This window comes from Mirounga angustirostris, unplaced genomic scaffold, assembly GCF_029215605.1.
Source record: "Mirounga angustirostris isolate CCGP_5_RB_7025 unplaced genomic scaffold, mMirAng1.0.hap1 SCAF_3, whole genome shotgun sequence".
Lineage (NCBI taxonomy): Eukaryota > Metazoa > Chordata > Mammalia > Carnivora > Phocidae > Mirounga > Mirounga angustirostris.
This window is the reverse complement of record NW_026991711.1, coordinates 162,520,585-162,542,135: the sequence shown is the minus strand read 5'-3', so window position 1 is coordinate 162,542,135 and position 21,551 is coordinate 162,520,585. Positions and strand designations below refer to the sequence as shown.

Genomic DNA, 21,551 nt, shown 5'->3' with positions numbered 1-21,551 from the left:
TTAGAAATGGGCACCCCATCCTTCAGAAGGATGCAGTTCATTGCGGGGGTACAGGGCATGGTGAGTGAACCACAGACTGGATTTCAGCTCTCACTTGCCCCTTTGCAGTTCCCCTTGTATATAGAGTAAGCAATCTGCACAACTGTACATGGTAGCCTGATGGGAGCAAGCTTTTGGACCAAGCTCCTAGATGTTTACACTTACACTGATGTTGGCTAGAGCCTGATGGTTGAACAGTCTTGGTTCAGCCCTCCCTTCTGTTCCTCTTGGAAAAAAAGATGCATCTATAGGACTCAACCTCTCTGGGGACTCGTGTCCTGGGCGTCTCCTGTGCAGATGGTGCACATCATAATCTTTGCCCCTTTAAGAAAGAGCAAGACAGTGGGACCAAACATTATCAAAACCTCTTACGGGCAAGGAAGAGGAAAAGTGAACATTGAGTTCTCGTTTCTGCGGTGCTATGATGGGCATTTTACACACTCGGTCAACCCTCTTTTTCCCAACACATTCCTGAAGAAGGGAGAATAGAAAGTTGAGTCTTCCCTTTTGGGGTTCTCTCCGGCTAAGTCCTCAATTTAGAGAGCAGAAAGAAATAGTCTGCCTCTCTGGGGTTGCATATTTATGCCTTTAGTTGAATGACATAAGGTTATCTAACTGAAATTCTTCTTTCAAAGACTCAGCTGAAAAATAAATGACCTTTAAGAAAGATTGTTTTAGGAACATGCAACTATCCATCCATTCTTTTATGCCCTTTGAATTCTCTTCTTGATCAAATCTAGCCACCAAAAGGTCAAGAGCTGTGTTTGTGTGATCCTTTGTAGAATTGCTGTCACTGATTATCTGTCCTAAGGATAACGGACTTATGTTCTCTGGGTAAAAGGGTCCCTAAGAAACAGCCATGTGGGTTTCAGTAACAGCTGCAGCAACAGCTTCTGTGGGCCAGGCCTGGTTCTGGCATCTTATTTTCTAGCTAAATCAGTATTATATTCACTGTGCTGTGCTAGGACAGGGCCTTACTATAGAAACGTGAGAAATATTTGTTGGATGAGGTAAATGTAATTTCCTGTAAATATATGAGTCTTTAAATCATTCAATGTCACTCTATAAAAACCCACAGAAGATTTATCCTTTAGAATTTAACGCTAAGAAAACATTTATTTCCCCCGAGGAACAGGTATGCTGCATATGAGAACCACAAACCTGATTGTGTTGCTTCTTTTGTTTGTTTGTTTGTTTGCTTTCACATTCAGCAATCTCTATCAAATCTGAAAGTCTGATTTTTGGTCACAAGGACTATAATGACTTTTGTGTAGTGTTGGTGTTTTGTTTTTTTTTTCCTGCTGGCTTAAAAATTTTTTTCTTTTTGGTTATCTCCCCTTTTTCTTGGTGATGGGGTTGTTGTAAGTCATTTAAATCCATTGTGGGAAAAGCTGAGGTATAAAAGTCAAAAAATGGAATTTTTCAGAGAGCTGCCTCTGCACCAGAGAGCGCCTCTCTCCCTTTGTTCCTAGGGAACATAAAACCTTTTTGACCCAGGAGGGAATCCTTAGACCAGGAGGCAGGTGAGGGCAGGTTCTCAAGTCACTGATGCTCACGGGGGGTCACAAGAGGCTATAGTTCTAGCTGCCACTGCCAAATGGGGCTGAGGTCAGGTGACTGGGGCTACTGGCCGAGCCTTGGTCAATGAGCTTGGGGTAAGCACAGAGTGAGCACATAGGAAGCACTTACTACATGTTAGCAATTTGTGTTAGTATTATTAAGTATTGTTTATTTTACCAGAGCTGAGTGAATGTTGAGAGGAGAAACCAAGGTTGAGATGACAGACTTCACCTTTCTAGGCATGTCTGTAGATCTCAGCTATATAGACAAATGGAGAAAGTGGTTTCCACACTGTTAAGCTTTGTTCTTCACCCACCCAGCCAAAGAATATGGTTGAAGGAGGAAACATATCACAATATAATCCTCCCCAAGAATCTGTTTCTTAGACAACAATTTCAGCTGTTAGAGTATGCGGTTGGCCTGAGAATCTTCATGCTTAGAAAAAACAGAAATTCAATTAATTAAAAACAAAGAAAAATGAGGGGCGCTTGGCTGGCTCAGCCAGTAGAGAATGTAATTCTTGATCCTGGGGTCATGAGTTCAAGCCCCAGGTTGGGTGTAGAGATGACTTTAAAACAAACAAAAACCAAACAAACATGAAATAAAAGTGGAGCCGTCCATGTCATTACAACTTCAAACACTTACGTCTTTTGGACAGTATCTGACACAGGGGGCTGCATGTGGTCTGCCAGGGAAGCACCAAGAGGGTCAGGGGTCATACTCTTCAGCTCCTGGTCTGTGAAGACAAAGAGCATCCTTAACAGCAAAGGACAACAGATGATAGACAATAATCCCAGACATGGAGAAACATCTACTTGGTTAGTAGTCAACAACATGCAAATTAGCACAATGAAGTATGTTATACCTAGAAAATTCTCAAATGCTGCACAAATCAGCGCTGGCACATAGCAAGTGACATTAAAATTAGTAGGCTCTTTGGGAAAGTGCCAGGACAGTATGTATCAAGAACCAGAAAAATGTTCCAGTCTTTGATCAGGAACCTCACTTCTGGGTATTTATCATGAGGAAATAATTCAAAAGAACAAACTTTTTGTCCAAAGTAAAAATTAGAAACAGCTCAACAATAGGAGATTGGGGAAACAATTCATGATGCATTAATTTGACATTTAAAATTATGGTTAAAAAGATAATAAGCAGGGGCGCCTGGGTGGCTCAGTCGTTAAGCGTCTGCCTTTGGCTCAGGTCATGATCCCGGGGTCCTGGGATCGAGCCCTGCATTGGGCTCTCTGCTCCGTGGGAAGCCTGCTTCTCCCTCTCCCACTCCCCCTGCCTGTGTTCCCTCTCTCGCTGTGTGTCTCTCTGTCAAATGCATAAATAAAATCTTAAAAAAAAAAAAAAAGATAATAAGCAATATGGAAAATATGATATAAAGAAGTAAAAATGTAAACTATAGGATAGTGTGTTAGAACTCTACAAAATACATATGTAAATGAATAAGGGCTGGAAGAGAAAACAGAAAAAGAAAATAATATGTTAAATTAGGAGGTCTATGGTGTATTTAGATTTCTTCTTAAAACCCCAGTGTGGCTATAGCACTGAAAATGAAATTGATTAGAAAAAAAACAAACAGTGGCGCCTGGGTGGCTCAGTTGGTTAACTGTCTGCCTTTGGCTCAGGTCATGAGACCAGAGTCCTGGGCTCTATTCCCGCATCAGGCACCCTGCTCAGTGGGGAGCCTCCTGCTTCTGTTTCTCTGCCCCTCCCACTGCTTATGCACGCGCGCTCTCTCTCTCTCTGTCTCAAATAAATATTAAAAAAAGACCTAAGAAAAAGTAGAAAAAGTGAAGTTGACTGCATTAAAATCTTTATAGGAAAAATAAATAGTATTATTTAACACTTTAAAAAACTTACCTAATTGTAAAATTTAAATAAGTATAATTTATCATATGCCAATTATCCCTCAATAAAGAAAAAAAATATTTTTAAAGATTTTACTTATTTATTTGACAGAGAGAGACACAGTGAAAGAGGGAACACAAGCAGGGGGAGTGGGAGAGGGAGAAGCAGACTCCCCGCTGAGTAGAGAGCCCAACGCGGGACTCGATCCCAGGACCCTGGGACATGACCCGAGCCGAAGGCAGACGCCCAACGACTGAGCCACCCAGGTGGCCCAAGAAAAAATATTAATACAAATAAAGTACCTCAAACAGTGTTGGCACTTGGTAAAAATAAACAACAAGAACCAAAAAAACCTCACCCATGATCACTCTATTCACATACAATTAATGCAAATATTTTGGTGTATGTACTTCCATGCATATATAACATATACTCATTTTAATTGAATTAACAACATAATAATTTTAATTTACTTTTGTTATTAGAATTTCCCTTATAATTGTTCCTAAAAATGATTTTAATAACAGCATAGCATTTCATTGTACAGATGTACCATAACTGACTTAACCAAACATGTTAACTTTTAAAATTCAGATTGTTTCAAATTTTTTTATAATTAATAAGAACTTTGCATAACATATCCTTGAAAGGAATGTTTAAGACCTACTCTTTGTTCACATCTATGATTATTAAGGGATATACAGTATTTAAGGCATAGTGTTTACTGCTAAATTGTTCCCCAGAAAATTTGTACTGATTTATACTGAGAAAATGTCATTTACTTCCTTCGTTTATCACATGCTTATTAGTATGGGAATTGTGCTAGGTGCTGGGAATACAGTGGGGAGTAGGATGGAAACATTAGTTTCCTAGTTTCAGGGAGCTTAAATTTTATTGGGGAAAATGGATATTAACACAAAATAAAACAAAACCAAAAAATAAAAAAACTTTTTAAAAGGAAGGCTCTAATAATCAGTATCTATTTCTCTTTCTCTTTGAACAGTAGATTCTTCTGTGAATTTATTTTTCCTCAATTTTGTTTATTTATAGGTATTATGACTTTTTTTTTTATTTGACAGAGAGGCACAGTGAGAGAGGGAACACAAGCAGGGGGAGTGGGAGAGAGAGAAGCAGCTTCCCGCAGAGCAGGGAGCCCGATGCGGGGCTGGATCCCAGGACCCTGGGATCATGACCCGAGCCGAAGGCAGACGCTTAAAGACTGAGCCACCCAGGCACCCCTGTATTATGACTTTAAAGAAAGATTGGAAAAGAAAAAATTCACCTGTCATCCTACCAACATCATTCCCTTAATACTACAGTTAATCCATTTTTCAGCAATCAAGTTGTCTGTGACACCCCCACTCCTTCCCAGCCCAGAGCGTCTTTGTTACTTGAGTTTTCTTTCTGTCATTCCCAAACTTTAAGGGTGGCATCTACTGTCTCATATATCAACCTCCCGATATAGCAGTGGGGTCAAAATTGTTAATGTACAGGGTGGCTGGGGAAACTGGGAAGGTTGATTGGGGTGGTACCTTGGAATTTATTTTGTTTTGGATCATATGTAATATTAACAGGGAGCTGGAGCTGATTTAAATAGCTTCATGATAAGGGGAACTCTGAGTTGGGGGGGGCGGTTCATTCCCTAACATGGCTGGCTCAGTAAAAGGGGTCTCACTGAAGACATTCACGACTCCTCATAGCGCTTTTGAACTTTGGGACAGGGCACTACAGGACCAGCAGAGGGCGCATTTGTATTGACCAAAACCTGAGGTCCTACGTTGGTGTAATTTCACCATATTGATTAGAATTGAAGCTCTGCCAGTTCTGGGAGGTGGATGGTAGAAAAGAGCTCCCCACCCCACTCTAGTATAATAACCTGATATTTGGGAAGTATTGGAATAAACTAAGGCAGTACTTTAATAGTGTATAACTTTTTTTTTTTTTAAAGATTTTATTTATTTATTTGAGAGAGAGAGAATGAGAGAGAGAGAACACCTGAGAGGGGATAGGGTCAGAGGACGAAGCAGACTCCCTGCCGAGCAGGAAGCCCAATGCGGGACTCGATCCCGGGACTCCAGGATCATGACGTGAGCCGAAGGCAGTCGCTTAACCAACTGAGCCACCCAGGTGCCCAATAGTGTATAACTTTTAACTGCTTTTAAAAAATCTGTAAAGTATTTTAAGAATGCAGAGTACAGAAAAGAAATACTGTATAGTGAGCACCCATGTACTTACCACCCAGACTTTGTGAATCTTAACATTTTGCCATATCTGATTCACATTTTTTTCTAAAGAAATAAAACATTTCAGATACAGTCTAAGACTTCTTGGTATCACATACAATCCCATTTCTCTTATTCTCTCTTCAGTGGTAACCACTCTCTTAAATTTGGTGTTTGTCAATTGAACACACTACCCCAAAACACAGCACCTTCGCATATTAAATATTTCAAGCTGAAGGAATTTGAGGAACAGCACGTGAAGGAAGGATTCTCTGACCACTGCACCCTTCTCCCCTGAAGCAGGTAATAAGACCCTCATTAGGGCGCCTGGGTGGCTCAGCTGGTTAAGCGTCTGCCTTACGCTCAGGTCATGATCTCAGGGTCCTAGGATCGAGCCCCATATTGGGCTCTCTGCTCAGCAGCAAGTCTGCTTCTCTCTCTCCCTTTGCCCCTCCCCCCTTGTGCCCTCTCTCTCAAATAAATAAAATCTTTAAAAAAACCCCCTCATTTGAGAGGTGCCCCACACCCCCCCGGGAAAGACGCATCCTTGTCTCTGAAGACGGAGAAACTTCAAGAGGAATCCAAACAAACAGGACTTATTAAGTTTCTCCCAATTTATTACCCTTAACTCATTCCCTTTAAGTCCTATTATACTTGCCCACAACTTTCCACTCTTCATCAAACCTAGTATAAAAATACTCAGGTTTGGGTGTGCCTGGGTGGCTCAGTCAGTGGAGTGTGCAACTCTTGATCTCGGGGCTGTGTGTTTGAGCCCCATGTTGGGTGTAGAGATTATTTTAAAAAAAAATATTTAAAACAAACACTCAGACTTAACCATTTCTTTGGGTCCTCACTTTTTTTTTTTTTTAAAGATTTTATTTATTTATTTGAGAGACAGAGTTAGTGAGAGAGAGAGCACATGAGCAGGGGCAGAGGAAGAGGGAGAAGCAGGCTCCCTTGCTGAGCAGAAAGCCCAACATGCGGCTCGATCCCAGGACCCTGGGATCATGATCTGAGCCAAAGGCAGATGCTTAACCAACTGAGCCACCCAGGCGCCCCGGATCCTCACTTTCTTATGAAGGCTCCTGTGTCACATAAAAATTTATGTTAAATATATTTGTGTGCTTTTTTTCTCTTAAATTTCTCCGTGTCAGTTTAATTTTTAGGTCCAGCCAGGGACCCTAGGAGGGCCAAGGAAAAGATTTTACAGTGTCCTCAGGCATATGTTTATATCTTCGCCATATATAAATGCACTTATAAACAATGTATACTATTTTACACGTTAAATCCTTATATCAGTAGCATCATTTATATAACTTTTGCAACTTATTTATTTTGCTTACCATTTTGTTTTTGTGATTAATTCATGATAATACACATAGTTTCCTTTCATTTATTTTAAGCTACTGACACTATTCCATTGTATAAACATACCATAATTTATTTACCCGTTTTGCTGCTGATGGCTGTTTTGATTATTTCCAATTTTTTTGTGATTACAAACAATGCTGCAATGAACCTTCTTGAGTAAGTCACTTTTCATACATGAAAGAGTTTCTCTAAGGTATACATGGGAATAAAATTGTTGAGTTGCAAGTATATGCATCTTCAATTTATTGGATATTTCCAAATTGCTCTGAATTTCTAAAACTCCATATCCTCATCAACAATGGGTGTTTGCGTGGGGTGCCTGGGTGGCTCAGTCATTGGGCATCTGCCTTCGGCTCAGGTCATGATCCCAGGGTCCTGGGATCGAGCCCCGCATCCTGCTCCCTGCTCCGTGGGAAGCCTGCTTCTCCCTCTCCCGCTCCCCCTGCTTGTGTTCCTGCTCTCGCTATTGCGCTCTCTGTCAAATAAATAAAATCTTTAAAAAAAAAACAAAAAACAATGGGTGTTTGCGGACTTTTAAATTTTAGCTAATCTGATATATATCTGATATATATATGAAATGATATCTTTTTTTTAGTTTGAATTTTCCTGATTAGCAGCAAAGTTGACTTTTTTTACATGGCCATTTACTTAGGCTTCCGTCTTCTGTTAATTGCCTGTTCATATCTTTTAGCCATTTTTTACTTGGGTTGATTGTCTTTTCCTTCTCTATTTGTAGTAGTTCTTGCTGCATTTTGATATTAATACTTTGTTGGTTTTATGCACTACAGATATTGTCTTCTAGTCGAAGATTTGTCTTTTTTTTTTAAAGATTTTATTTATTTATTTATTTATTTTGGTAATCTCTACACCCAACATGGGGCTCAAACTCACAACCCCGAGATCAAGAGTTACATGCTTTACTGACTGAGCCAGCCAGGCACCCCTGTGATTTGCCTTTTAACTTTGTTTTTGCTGTCTTGTCAAAAACCTTAAATTTTAATATGCCCAGAGTTGTCAATAATTTTCTTTATGGTTTATATTTTGAATCATGGGTAGGAAATTTTTTCCTTTCTCAAATTCATAAAGATATTCTTCTATATTTTCTTCCAAAAAATTTAAAACTTTTGCTTTTTCAGGGGGGTTGGCTCAGTCAGAAGAGCATGAGACTCTTGATCTTGGGGTTGTGAGTTCGAGCAGAGATTACTTAAAAATAAAATCTTAAAAAACATTTTTTTTTTGCTTTTTCAAAAAATACGTCTGATATTTTGTGAGGTAAAGATTTAAAAATTGGATAACCAGTTATCTCAAAATTATATACTGAAAAATAGATCATTCTTTATACTTTTGCCATATATTGTTTCCATACATGGGTGCATTTATTTCTGGATTCTCTATTCTCTTCTGTCTGTCCCTATGGCCTTAAAGTGATTTTTGATATTTAATATTTTTGATATTTTAGTATTTGGCCTCTTTTTCTTCAAAATTTTATTATTTTAGGCCCCTTTATGAATTTTGGGATCAACTTACCATGTTGTACCAAAAACCCAACTGGGAATTTAAAAAAACCGTAGTTGCACTGAATTTGTAGGGAAAATTGTCACTTTCCTATTTGTGAACATTATATACAGCATTATATAGAACATTATATTTATTTTGGTCTATTTTCATTTAATTTAACAAAATTTTATAATTTCTTCAAGAAAGTCTCACATATCTTTTTTACATTTATTTGTAAGATATATATACATCTATACATATATATGTTATATTTAAAAATTACATTTATCCTGCCTTCCTATATAAACTGTACCAGTGGATAACCAGTAGAAGAGGAAAGTTCTTTTGTTTCCTTTGGTAGGAGTTTTCCAAGTAATGAATGGAGAAAGAACAACAGAATTTCAGTAACACTATTTTGTAGCCTCTGTGAATGAACAGATCTGTAGCTGCTGGCCTCGCAAAGAGAACAAGCGAACATTATGTGTCCTGATGGAAGAATACAATGCCTTCCAGGAAACAGTCTTGCTAAAAGGAAAAACCAAACCTGAATCTGACCAGGTCTCTAGATCCTAGTACTAATTTTTATTATGGGGAATATAGAAGACAGAGAAACACATAAAACTACACCATGAGGAAGCAAGAGCAAAATCTAGATTGTGGGAAACTCTATAGGACAAGTGACTCAATTTCCTAAAAATAAACTAACAGAGGGTAAAAAAAAAAAAAAAAGAAATGGGGGGGGGGAGCCTATAAATTAAAGGAGACGTGAAGGCCACAACAACCAATTGCAAACAAACAAACTCTAAAACAATTAAAATAAATTATGAGACAATTACAGCATTGAAAAATGGAATATTCAATTATATTAAAGAATAGTTCTAATTTTTAGGTGCAATGATGGTATTACAGTTATGTCAAAAGTGTCTTTTCTTGGGGCGCCTGGGTGGCTCAGTCAGTTAAGCGTCTGCCTTCGGCTCAGGTCATTTCAGGGTCCTGGGATCGAGTCCCACATTGGGCTTCCTGCTTCTCCCTCTCCCTCTGTCTACCGCTCTGCCTACTTGTGCTCTTTCTGTGTCAAATAAATAAATAAATAAAATCTTAAAAAAAAAAGTGTGTTTTCTTGTTTTTTAGAGATATATATACTCATGTGTATAGGTAAAATGATATGAGCCTGGGAAATTTGTTTCAAAATAATACAGAAGGGAGGAGTTGGGGATGTGGGATTCTTGTGCTGTTCTGTTTATCTTTGTGTATGTTTGGGGTTTTCCATAATAACAATGATCTTAAAATTGCATTATAAATTGTGCTTTATGTTTTGACACACTATTGTTTCTCCACAAATGATTTTTATGTGTTGATCTATATTTAGTAATCTTGCTGAATTTTTGTTTGTCTTTTAATAACTTGTCTGTAGAGGCCCTCAGATTTTCCATATAAGTAATACTATTGTCTGGGAATAATGACAGTGTCATTTCCTCCTTTCTGTCCTTTGGTTTCCCTACCGTGCTACCACAATGTTGAAATAGAAGCAATGACAGAGGGCGTCCTTATCCTGGTTCTTTCTCTCAAGAGAATGCTTTTAAAGTTCTACCATTAAAGTGTGATGTTTACTGTAAGTTTTTGGTAGCACTCTTTATTAAAATCAGTAAGTCTTCCTCTGTTCCCACTTTAGTAGTTTTAAATCATGAATGGCTGAATGTCATAAATTTATTTTTCCTTTTGTATCTATTGAGATGACCCTAAGGTTTTTCTCCTTGAACCTCTTGATGTGAATTACATAAACAGACATTCCCATATTAGACTATCTTTGAATTCCTGGGATAAACCGAATTCAGTCATGAATTCAGTACACACACACATACATATACATATATATATACACACACACACACCATATATCATAAAATATTATATATTTAAATATAAGCTTAAGGACTTGATTGGCTAATATTTTACTCAGGAATTTTGCATCTTTGACATAAGTGAGATTAGATTGGTCTGAAAATTTCCTTTCTTATGTTGTCCTTGTCTCTAGTTTCAGCTGCTTTTTGGTTTTGATGAATTTGGGTCTCAAGTCAGATAGAAGCTTTACTTCCTGGAAGGTGAAGAGAATTTTCAGGATCAAGGGGCAACAGCTGTATTCTGGGATTCTGGGGACTTCCCTGGGGTTTCCATTCTGGGTTAAGTGGAATGAGCCAGAAACATTCTTAAGGACGGACCACTTCCCACCATGAAGGAGGACTTTGAAATACTTTCCAGAAGCAAAAAATAAAGCAGTAACAGAGAGTGTAGATCAACCAGGCTGCTAAGAACTTGCAGGTTATTCTGAGCCCAGTACTGGGGCTCTAGACCGCAGAGCCTGGCAGGGTACGGAGACTGCGTAGGCCTCACAGGGAGCAAATCAGGGAGAAAGGAGCCCCGACTGACATCAAGTGGCAGCCCTTTGCAGGGAGTACCACTTTCCAGGCTGTAGAATCTGGGCAGTGGCACTGTCTCAACTCCTGGGCACACATTTCTGATCTATTTTTTCTACAGCTTTAAGAGAAATTTTTGCAACACTGGCTACTCCTCACTTCTTTGCCCAGGCTGGGGAGTCATTATATTTGCTCCCTCTGGAGCTGTTTATTGCTGGAGTCAGGAACTGCCCCTGAGGAAAGGCCTTCAAACCTCGCCTATAGCTACTGGGCCAGTGGGAACTGGGCGTCTACAAGGCAGCAGTGGGCCCAGCACTGATGTTTTCTCTCCTGTCCTCAGGGTGAGGAAATGTAGAGCCAGCTCCGACCCTGTAGAGAAGGGTAATGGCAAAAGGGGATGGCAGAGAGAAGGAACGGGGACAGAGCTGTCCTACCCCTTGCCTGCCAGCTTGGATGTTTCCATGAGAGAGAAATAAACCTTCCATCTTATTTGAAGTCACTTTATCTTGGTCTCTGTTAGAATGCTTGTATAATATCCTAACTACTACACATCCATCTCTTGAATAAAGCTCTGAGCCTTTTATCCTGGTAGAATAGAAATGGCTCACTGGTTTCTAAGGGTTTCTATAAGACCTGCCTTTTGTCTCCCTCCCCCCACCATTGTTTTAGGCTACTCATTAGGGACCCCTGCACCTCATGCAGGGCTCTCCAAACCTCCAACTCCTCCTAAGAATATCTAAAGTTCTGCCACATTCTAAGGGGTTACATCACTATTACTCCATAACCCTTCACAGAATGCAGAGGCCGGTAACACTGCTTCATTCAGACTGGCTCTGCTGCCCACGCTTGGCCTTAAGTAAAAAAAGGACTTACACAGAGGACTCACTTAATCAATCCCCAAGATCAAGCCCCCCTGTCACTGAGGCTGATCTAGAAAGTAATCATCATGTTACCAACTTAGAACCAGTCTCTGCCGACAAGGTACAACTTATGGCTACTAAATTAAGGTTTTTAAGAAATAGACAAACAGCTAGCTTTTAGTGAGCAGGTATTCGTATACATTACACGGATTAGCTCCTTTATCTCTCAGTCACCTCATGAGATAAGGAGTATTAGTACCTCCATTTTACAGATGAAGAAAAAGATGCCCAGAGTTTAGTAGCATACTCAAGGGCATGCAGTTAGTAAGTGGGGAAACCAGGACCCGAACCCAGAGAATCAGACTTGCTCTCAGTGCTCTTGATCACTGTGATTCTGCCTAGACAGTACCCTCCACTCCTTCCACCCCCATTATTTTCAAAAGAACAGATGAAATTGAGTCGCTGCTAAATTTAGATAAATAAATTCTAGAAGCAAGGCCCAGGGCAGTGATTCTCAAAGTGTGGTCCCTGTGCCCCCACCCTTAGCATCACCCGCAACCTTACTAAAATTGTAAATTCTATGACCTCAACCCAGATCTAATCAGAAACCCTGGGGACAGGCTCTCAGGTGGTTCTAATGCACACTGGAAGCTTGAAACTGCTGGCCTAGGAAAGAAACACAAATTGAATTTTTATTCTTTCTTTGGGCCGTGGGGGTAGGGAAAAGAGGTGGAAAGGAAAGTTTTGTACTTAACACAAGCAATTTTCCAAACCCTCTTTGTCTGGTGAAAACTTGCATGCAGTAATCTCACTGAGTCTGAGACTCAAGGTATTCTCAGGGGAGATGGCACTGGCTCACTGCTCATAATCTAAACATGAAGATCACTACTTAATTTAGTGTAGGAAAAAAAATCCTGGCAATTGGATGTAAGACCTATGAAGGGAAGAGCGATTCTTAAATAGTTAAAAAAAAAAAATTCCTTGGCATGCCGTCTTGTTTTCCTTCAAAGATTTGAAATCCTTTTTAAACATTAGCATTTATCATTCAAGACAGGCAAATGCCTTCTTTAATTTTCTGCAGTGATATTTCACTGCATTAAAGACTGTCTGGATAACCTTTATGGAACTCAGCCGGAGCCCGTCCCTCTGTCATGAGACAGGAAATCTGTTTCAACTGACTTGGTCATTGCTTAGATCTGGCCATGTTCTGCACTGCCTAAAACCTCCACTGCACTCGGCCAGGATCCTGGAGCCTCATCAGTGTTCACATTCTGCATATGTGACTTATGATATGAAAGGTCTGAAGACCGGAGCATGTTTCCTTGGCTACTGTCACTCAGCTTTGAAAATGGAGGGGGTGGGAGACTTATTTTAGCAAAAGCTCTGCTCAAAAGCTTGACCAAACCCAGAAATTGGACTATCATAATATTTTATTGTCTGATATGCAGAAGCAATGAAATCTTTTTAAAATTTTTTTTAAAGAGGGAGAGAACATGCAAGCTGGGGTGGGGGGGCAGAAGGAGAAGGAGAGAGAGAGAATCTCAGGCAGGCTCCACACCTAGCACAGAACCCTGTGTGGGGCTTGATCCCATGACCCTGAGATCGTGACCCAAGCCAAAATCAAGAGTCCTACGCTCAACCGACAGAGCCACCCAGGTGCCCCAGCAATGAAATCTTTCAAAATGAGTATAAAAATTATTTTTGTCTAGAATGTCAACTGAAAGAAATAGTAAAATATGTAAACCGAAAAATACCAAGTTTAGGGTGAAATCCCAAATCCATGACTTTGCACATTTATCTCTAGTGAGCTCTCACAGTCTCCCTCACCTCATGGGTTCTAGAGGAGATAGGAAGAGTCCTGGTGTCATTTCACAGGTTGATAAACTGTGACCGTGAGAGGGTAGACATTTAATCATTACGATATCCAAGTCAAGACTAATATTTGTGAAAGGGCTACTATCTATGAATTACTTCGTTTATTTCTCATGCAACCTTATGAGGGGAGTCCTGTTTTCAGCCTCAGTTAAGGACACTGAGGCACAGAGGGGTTAAGGCAGAGCTAGGCCAACTGCAGAGCCCATGTTCTCCACTCAGCTGCCCAGAGCTGCTGTTGCTAGCCTACATAGAGTACCTTATGTGAACCAAGCAAGGCACCCCTGGAGAAGGGCCGAGTAGGAAAAGGAGCCCCCACTGCGTGGAGACCCCCAGTCCTGAGGTGCTTGGTTTTGAGAGTGGAGCACAGGCCCCTATTTGCTCCCTCTGCTGGATGCCTTTGTATAGCAAACAACAAACAATTCTTTCTGGCCGGCACTGTGTCCACCCCTTGGGAACACAAGAGTCTCTCACATATCAGTTTCCACACCTGCAAGATGCAATGAGGATAAAGAACAGTCCTGCTGCCTGGGTCTACCCAACTGCAGCATCAGGCAGATGCACAGGTGCCCTCAGGGAAGAGATTAGAGTCTAGCTCAGAGTCTGGGAATATGAACTGTGCCAAAAAGCCCAGTTCTGGGCCCAATATTTCCAGAATCATCATTATTAAATGCAGCATCATTTTTGGAGGAAGCCACACTCGAACAGCTCTGGCCACTCAGGGTGGTGGGGCAACAAACTCTGGGTCTCTAAAGACACTGGTCGCCCCCTCTGCTGGAATATTAACCCTCTAGGCAGGGAACCTCAGCTCCTGCACCTGCATATCAGAGCCCGTGTGCAGGCAGGAGGAACAGAGAAGTGGAGGTGCTTATATAGACTTTTCATGATGTTCTTCCATTAATCTGCAGCCTCTGGCAGGAAAGAAATCTTTCAGTAAGTCCAAGGATATAAAAGTACGTTATCATCAATTGGTTGGTGATGCGCTAAGAACCATCAGCATCTGAACTCAGCACTTTGGCATGTTTTCTGACTTCTGGCCCTGAGAGGAAATGGAAGGGTCATTCTGCATTAACATCTTTGAACCAGTGCAAACCTCAGACAAGTATTGTGATAAGATTTAAAAACCAACCCAGCTGTCTCTACCTTGGGTGTCTTGATGATTTTCTCCAAGGGGTCCTTCTGGTTCTTCATGATCATCCAGTTCATCTCCATTTTCCTATGAGGTTAATACATAATAAAAAAAAATACGTAAGATAAAATAAAGGTGAAAGGAAACCCAGTTTTCTTAGTTGTTTCTTCTCCTTGTCAGCTTATTTTAACTTTCAGTGTCCAAAAAGTCTAGTACTGGTGTGAAGAGCCCTAAAGAGCCGGGTGGGCTTAGCTGTGGTGTTGAGCACTGGTGGGGTCTCAGTTGTACTTCTCCTGGGGGGGGCTGACCCATTCATGTGTACAGTGCTCCATGCCTGGCATTAACTGGGATGGGAAGAAGAACGCCACAGGCCAGCCAACTCACAAAGGAAGCAAGGTACCTCCAGGGACTTGATGGATGACTGGGGTGATGAGAGCAGACACTGAAAGAATGGGAAGGATGGGACAAATCAGAATCCAAAGGCCTTGAAGGTAGATTAAGGTCTTGGTCTTTATCTTGAGAACACATGGAAGGTACTGAGGGTCAGATTGACCTTTTGTCGAGTTTCCAGGATTACCACGGATTGGGTTTCTTATCACATCTAATCCCCTCTTCCTTCTTCCTCCCAGTCATACAAACTGCGTGCCATCCACCATCTAGAAATCTCCGTAACAGCGGTTCTCAATCCTGGCTGCAAAGTTAGAATTATTTGAGGAGCTTTAAAAAATATGATTTCCAGTCCTGACCTCCAAAGCATAAAATCAGACTTTCTGGAACTAGGGCAATTTTAAGGCTTCTTGGTTGATTCCAATATGTACTGGGATTGACAGTCACTGTTCTTCTCTAGACCGACCATTAATAGAAGAGCAGTTTTTGGTAGCCAAGGTGATGTGGCAGATAGAGTCAATGACTTAAGTAAAGCCTCATGTGTCTGATGAAGCCAGTTCTTGGCCTTTGTCACCTGGATCTCTGCTGAATCCACATCTTCATTTCAGCTACAGAGAAGGAACTGGATATGGAGAGCCCTGGAAGTCTCTCCTAGGACCAAAGTTCCTCAATCTTTAGTGACAATCAGTTTTTCCACTTTGTTATCAAATGCCCAAGCTACTTTGGGAAGAGACAATTAATTACCTGCTAATTTGTTTGACATTCTCTTCTTACTCTATAGCTTTTTACCCTGCGTGTTTCTCATTTGTCGGCTTCGTGTTTGTAGCCAATGAGATAGTCTGACATAAAAGAGCTGGAGCTAGGGCTGGCTCAGTTGGAAGAGCATGTGACTCTTGATCTCAGGTATGTGAGTTCGAGCCACACACTGGGCATAGAGATTATGTAAATAAACAAACAAACAAACAAATGAATCTGTAAAAAAAAATAGAGCTAGGGCAGGTAAATAATTTTCTTTTTTTTTTTTTTTTTGGCTTTTTAAGTTTTTATTTATTTATTTTTTAAGGTTTTTTTTTTTTTTTTTAGTAATCTGTGTACCTAATGTGGACCTCAAACTTACGACTCTGGGATCAAGAGTCACATCATGCTCTTCCAAATGAGTCAGCCAGGTGTCCCCTAAGTTTTTATTTTAATTCCAGTTCATTAACATACAGTGTTATATTAGTTTTAGGTGTACAAAAAAATAGGGAATGCTTCATGAGTTTGTGTGTCATCCTTATTCAGGGACTGTGCTAATCTTCTCTGTATCATTCCAATTTTAGTAAATGTGCTGCCGAAGTGAGCACAGTAATTTTCTTTCTTTTGCATTTCTCATTTTGGAGACAAAGTGGATTTAGCCTTGGTACAGTAAAAAAATTCATCCCTAAATAAATGGAAAGGTTTTTTGAAAAATTACAACAGGAAAACCCACCTCAGTCTCTGTAAACTGCTAAGTTATGAGAGTAGAAAAGAGATAAACTAAAAGACAAATTCCTGTTTATAAGTCCTTTTAATCTAACAGGAAACTGGATTAAAAGGAAGAAACAAGCTTGCTCCTTTGGAAGAATTTCAAAGACAAGAAGGATAAACCTTCAGTCTTAACAATATGTAGCTATGAGCCTTCAGTGGCAAGAAGTATTTTCATTTCGCAGATGGGGAGATGGAGGCAGAGAGAGTCAGGACTTTTAAAGAACCTTCTGGTGGGTCCCTGTTAGAAAAAGAAGTAGTCTGAATTTGCAATTCTGTCTGTTGCTTAGAAAACTACAAAAAAACCCTATCATGTTTAAATATATGAACACACATGAGAAGTGACTTATACCTAAGGCCATTCACTGCAACAGACTTGAAACTACCTAAAAGTGCTACCATTTGAGGACTAGTCAAATAAATTATGGTAATTCGCACAATGGAATATTACACAACCATGAAAAGCATCTCTTTATGAATTAACATAGGAAGAACTCCAAGCTCTATTAAGTAAAAAGATGTAAGACTCTGAACAATGTGTATGATATTACAGTGTGTATAAAATATGTGTCTGGGGGCGCCTGGGTGGCTCAGTTGGTTAAGCGACTGCCTTCGGCTCAGGTCATGATCCTGGAGTCCCTGGATCGAGTCCCGCATCGGGCTCCCTGCTCGGCAGGGAGCCTGCTTCTCCCTCTGCCCCTCCCCCCTCTCATGTGCTCTCTTTCTCTCATTCTCTCTGTCTCAAATAAATTAAAAAAAAAAATCTTAAAAAAAAATAAATTTAAAATATGTGTCTGTGTGTTCCTCTACGTGTGCTGGCTTATATATGTGTACCACAGGTCAGGAAGGACACACAGGAAGCTAGCAACAGTGGAACCCGGGGGGAGGGGAGCTGAGAGACATACCCTTTTGTACTTAAATTTTCAAAGACTGTCTGAGTATGTTTCACATTCAAAATTTGAATTAAAAAACTAAAACTACTAACATAACATTGTATGCCAACTATACAGCAATAAAAAAAAAAAACTAAACCAGGAGCACCTGGGTGGCTCAGTCAGTTAAGCATCTGCCTTTGGCTCAGGTCATGATCTCAGGGTCCTGGGATGGAGCCCTGCGTCAGGCTCTTTGCTCAGTGGGGAGTCTGCTTCTCCCTCTGCCTCTGTGCTCTCTCTCCCTCTCAAATAAATAAATAAAATCTTAAAAAAAAAAACCTAAACCAAACAAAATGCAATTTGTCATTTTTAGTATGAATTACAAATGCAATGACTAAACCGTGACTGAAGCACATAACAACACTTGGTGAGTGAGCGAAACAAACTAAGGACTGAAAATTCGATCCCGGCTTGGTTATTCTGGCCAAGTCATTTGCTCTTCATCTGTTCCTTCAGCCCATGAACACTGATGGAGTGTTGTGTGCCAGGTTGTGTGTTAGGCATTGGGAGCACAAAGCTGAAGGATCTGTTTGTAAGCAGTTCACTGACTTGTGGAGAAACGACATAAAACTTCAGCACTGCAATGCTCTGATACATGTTGTGACAGATTATGACAGGTTTCTGCAGGACCTCACAGGAGGTGAAGCTAAATTAGTCTGGGGAAGGCTTGTTTACCAGGGGACGTGGTGCTAAGTCTTGCAGAGAAGGGGGAGATAGGGTAGTTCCTGGCAGAGGAAGCAGCCCGTGCTGGTCAGGAGGTGGGGTGGTGTGGCTGCTTTCGATATGGGCCAGATCTTGCGGGTTGCAGGATGGAGTTAAAAAAAAAAATGGATTTATTCTATCTCTCTATTTATAAAAGAAATACATCTTTGATGCCAGACTTTACCAGAAGGCCAATGGGGACATGGTAAGAAATTTCAAGCAAACCAGTGAGAGGACTGAGCTGTATTTAGAAAGAGCACTGGCAGCAGTGTGGTATTATAGGGCTGGGGTGGGTGGGGATAGTAACAAACACTTTGTAAACACAAACTGCAGCGCTGAAACCAGACACGAGACAGTTGCCTGAGTGGCTGAGGTGCAGGTCCTGCAGTCAGACTGCCTGGAGGCCCTGACTCCTACACTTGATGCCTTACAGAGCATGCGACTTACTCAAACCCTGAGCCTCAGTTTCTTCAATGGACAGGGGCTGGGTCCGGTGACCTGCACTTCTCGTCTCTTGTTGGAGAATCTTCCACTAGTCTTGCCCACTACCCTCACGCATAGTGCCCCATCTGAGCTTGGTACTTTCAGGCCCACTGCAGGCTTTCATGAGGAGCTCCTGGAGAACGGAGGAGCGTGGGATGCAGGAGTCAGAGGTGGGGCTCCAGTGGGCCAGCAGCCAGCTACACGACCTGTCTCTGCACCTCACTCTGTCCATCTGTGAAATGGGAGTAAATACTGTACAGGCTTCTTCTTGAAAGACTTATTTAGGAAAATACATTTGGAAATTCTGTGTAACATGCCAAAATACATGCATCTAAAGGACTAATTTCAACAGCTTCTTAAAAACGGAAGAAAATCAGTATCTAGAGGCACCTGGGTGGCTCATTCGGTTAAGCGTCTGCCTTCAGCTTGGGTCGTGATCCCGGGGTTCTGGGATGGAGCCCCGCATTGGGCTCCTGGTCAGCAGGGGAGTCTGCTTCTCCCTCTCCTGCCTCTGCTTCTGCCCAACCCCCCCAACTAGTGCTTTCTCTCTCTCTCTCAAAATAAATAAATAAATAAAATCTTAAAAAAAAAAAAGAAAATCAGTATCTTATTTAAGAGTTTCAACTTCAAGGTAGTACTTTTCTAGTGTATTATAGAGATCCTGCACGTTTTCTTTAATAAAGAAAATTGATTTATGAAAATCATCAGGTACCTTGTGTTATTAAGATTAAAATGTATTATTAATTCTCTGCTCCTCTCCTAGGTTCTGAAGCCAAAGCAAAGATGTACAATTAAATTCTTCACAGGAACAGAGTAGACTGACCGCGTCAAGATCGGGTATTGTGGGTTTTGTGGCTTTGAATCCTAGCGCTCTCTGCTGGCAGTCGTGTCACCAATCATCAGCTCATTTTACCAGCCCCGTTTCCTCATCTGTACAGCAGAGATCTCAGGAAGCGGGAGGGAAAATGAAATAAAGTTCTAATATGGGCCTGGTCCTAAGCAGGAATCAACGAATGTCTGTTCCTTTCTCCTTTATGAATTGAATCTTTTGTAGGTGTGAACATTCTTTCAAGATTATTATTTCATGTAACTCTTACCTCACTGTTGAGAGGCAGCTATGGAGGTCCCAGTGTTACTATTTTCATTTTACTAAAGAGGAAGCACAGACCCAGAAGCGTTACAAGGTCACTCATTTGGGGTCTGCAGTGAGGCTTTATGGCAGATGGTTGAAAACATGGGCTCTGGAGCTGGGCTGTCTTTATCTTGTTTCTGTCATTTACTAACTGTAGGACATTTAGGGAGTTACTTAGCCTCTCAATGCCTTAGTTTTCTCATCTGTAAAATGGGAAAATGTTACCTATTTCTTAGATTCATTTTGTGAATTAAATGAGTTCTTGCATGTAAAATTTAGAACAGAGCCTGGCACAGAGTAAGTGCTCAGTCATGTCAGCAATTATGATTATTTGCCTCTCTTTCCATTCTCCTTTTCTGCCTCAATATATTTTTTAAAGTTTTCTTTTTTTTTTTGTTTTAAGATTTTATTTACTTGACAGAAAGAGACACAGCGAGAGAGGGAACACAAGCAGGGGGAGTGGGAGAGGGAGAAGCAGGTTTCCCACCAAGCAGGGAGCCCGATGCGGGGCTCGATCCCAGGACCCTGGGATCATGACCTGAGCCAAAGGCAGACGCTTAATGACTGAGCCACCCAGGCGCCTCCTGCCTCAGTACTTTTATCTCCTACTCTCAAACCCTGAAATTTGCAATGCTTCCTACATGCACCAGGAAAAATGAATGAAATGCCCTGTGGATATGCAGGAAATGCATAAATGACATGTGCAGAATGAGCTGGTTTCTATAAAGCTCTAGATGCTGAGGACAGGACTTTTCTCTGTTGATTCACCATTCTTTTCTACACAAGCCCTGAGATTAGCCCTTTTCTTCAATACTTAAGGATTTCCTAAGAATCAAGGAGCTACCATGTCAAGAGGGGAAGGTTTACTTAAGGAGAGCTTTTAACACTGAACATTCTCAAGAAAAGGTGTGATCTTTTGGGTAAGGATAGTCTGGGAGTGTGCGGTCTATGGGTCCCCTGCAGAAGCAGGCTGTTACAGTTTCTGTGAGTCTTGGAAAGTGTTGACTGGAAATTGGGCCTTGGGAATGACAATGCCTTCCCCTCTGTAACACAGCGCCAATATTGCTGAACAGAAAGTGTAACTTAAAAGCACTATGGACACTAAATACACAAAAATAAATGTAAAATTCTACACTCTGAATTCTGCAGTTTCTAGATGCTCCATAAATATATTTATCTCATTTCCATAGTAATTATCACCTTTGGACATACTATATATGTTGCCTAGGGCAAGACAAGGATCCTGGTCTCTTTTGTTTGCTGATGTATTCCAAATGCCCAGAAAGGTCCAGACACATAGTAGGTAGCAGATGCTCACCATGGATTGAATGAGTGAGTAGTGATGATGTTGATGATAGCCCATCCCGGGAAGTACTAACCATAATTCTTTAGGCCCGAAGGGGAGAACTAAACTGATGCTACGAAAAAAAGGATAGTTTCATTAGTATAAGTATTTTGGACTAAATGGTGTTCCTCCAAAATTAATATATGGAAGTCTACCACCAGTACCTCAGAATGTGATTGGACTTGGAGACACGGTCTTTAAAAACTTAAAATGAGGTGGGCTCATCATTGGCATGGGCTCTAA

General features: G+C 40.9%; 2 protein-coding genes and 1 non-coding gene across 4 annotated transcripts in view; 1 reads left to right on the top strand and 2 right to left on the bottom strand.

Moving 5' to 3' along the window:
* The window catches only part of SUMO1 (small ubiquitin like modifier 1), a 59,337-nt gene extending 39,602 nt beyond the window's left edge, over positions 1–19,735 (top strand). Inside the window, exon 5 of the mRNA XM_064586929.1 lies at positions 19,595–19,735. Within this exon, the coding sequence (XP_064442999.1) occupies positions 19,595–19,648 (54 nt within the window). The 3' untranslated portion in view covers positions 19,649–19,735. The remainder of the gene's footprint in view (positions 1–19,594) is intronic.
* KIAA2012 (KIAA2012 ortholog) overlaps positions 1–21,551 on the bottom strand; it is a 102,970-nt gene that overhangs the window by 10,780 nt on the left and 70,639 nt on the right. For both annotated transcript variants that reach the window (XM_045868196.3, XM_045868197.3), the window contains exons 15-17: positions 14,839–14,911; positions 2,245–2,335; positions 199–361 (exon numbers count right to left, since the gene is read on the bottom strand). In XM_045868196.3, the coding sequence (XP_045724152.1) occupies positions 199–361; positions 2,245–2,335; positions 14,839–14,911 (327 nt within the window). The remainder of the gene's footprint in view (positions 1–198; positions 362–2,244; positions 2,336–14,838; positions 14,912–21,551) is intronic.
* LOC123839984 (U6 spliceosomal RNA) lies at positions 16,448–16,554 on the bottom strand. The gene has a single exon (XR_006789820.1). It is a non-coding gene; the product is annotated as a U6 spliceosomal RNA (small nuclear RNA).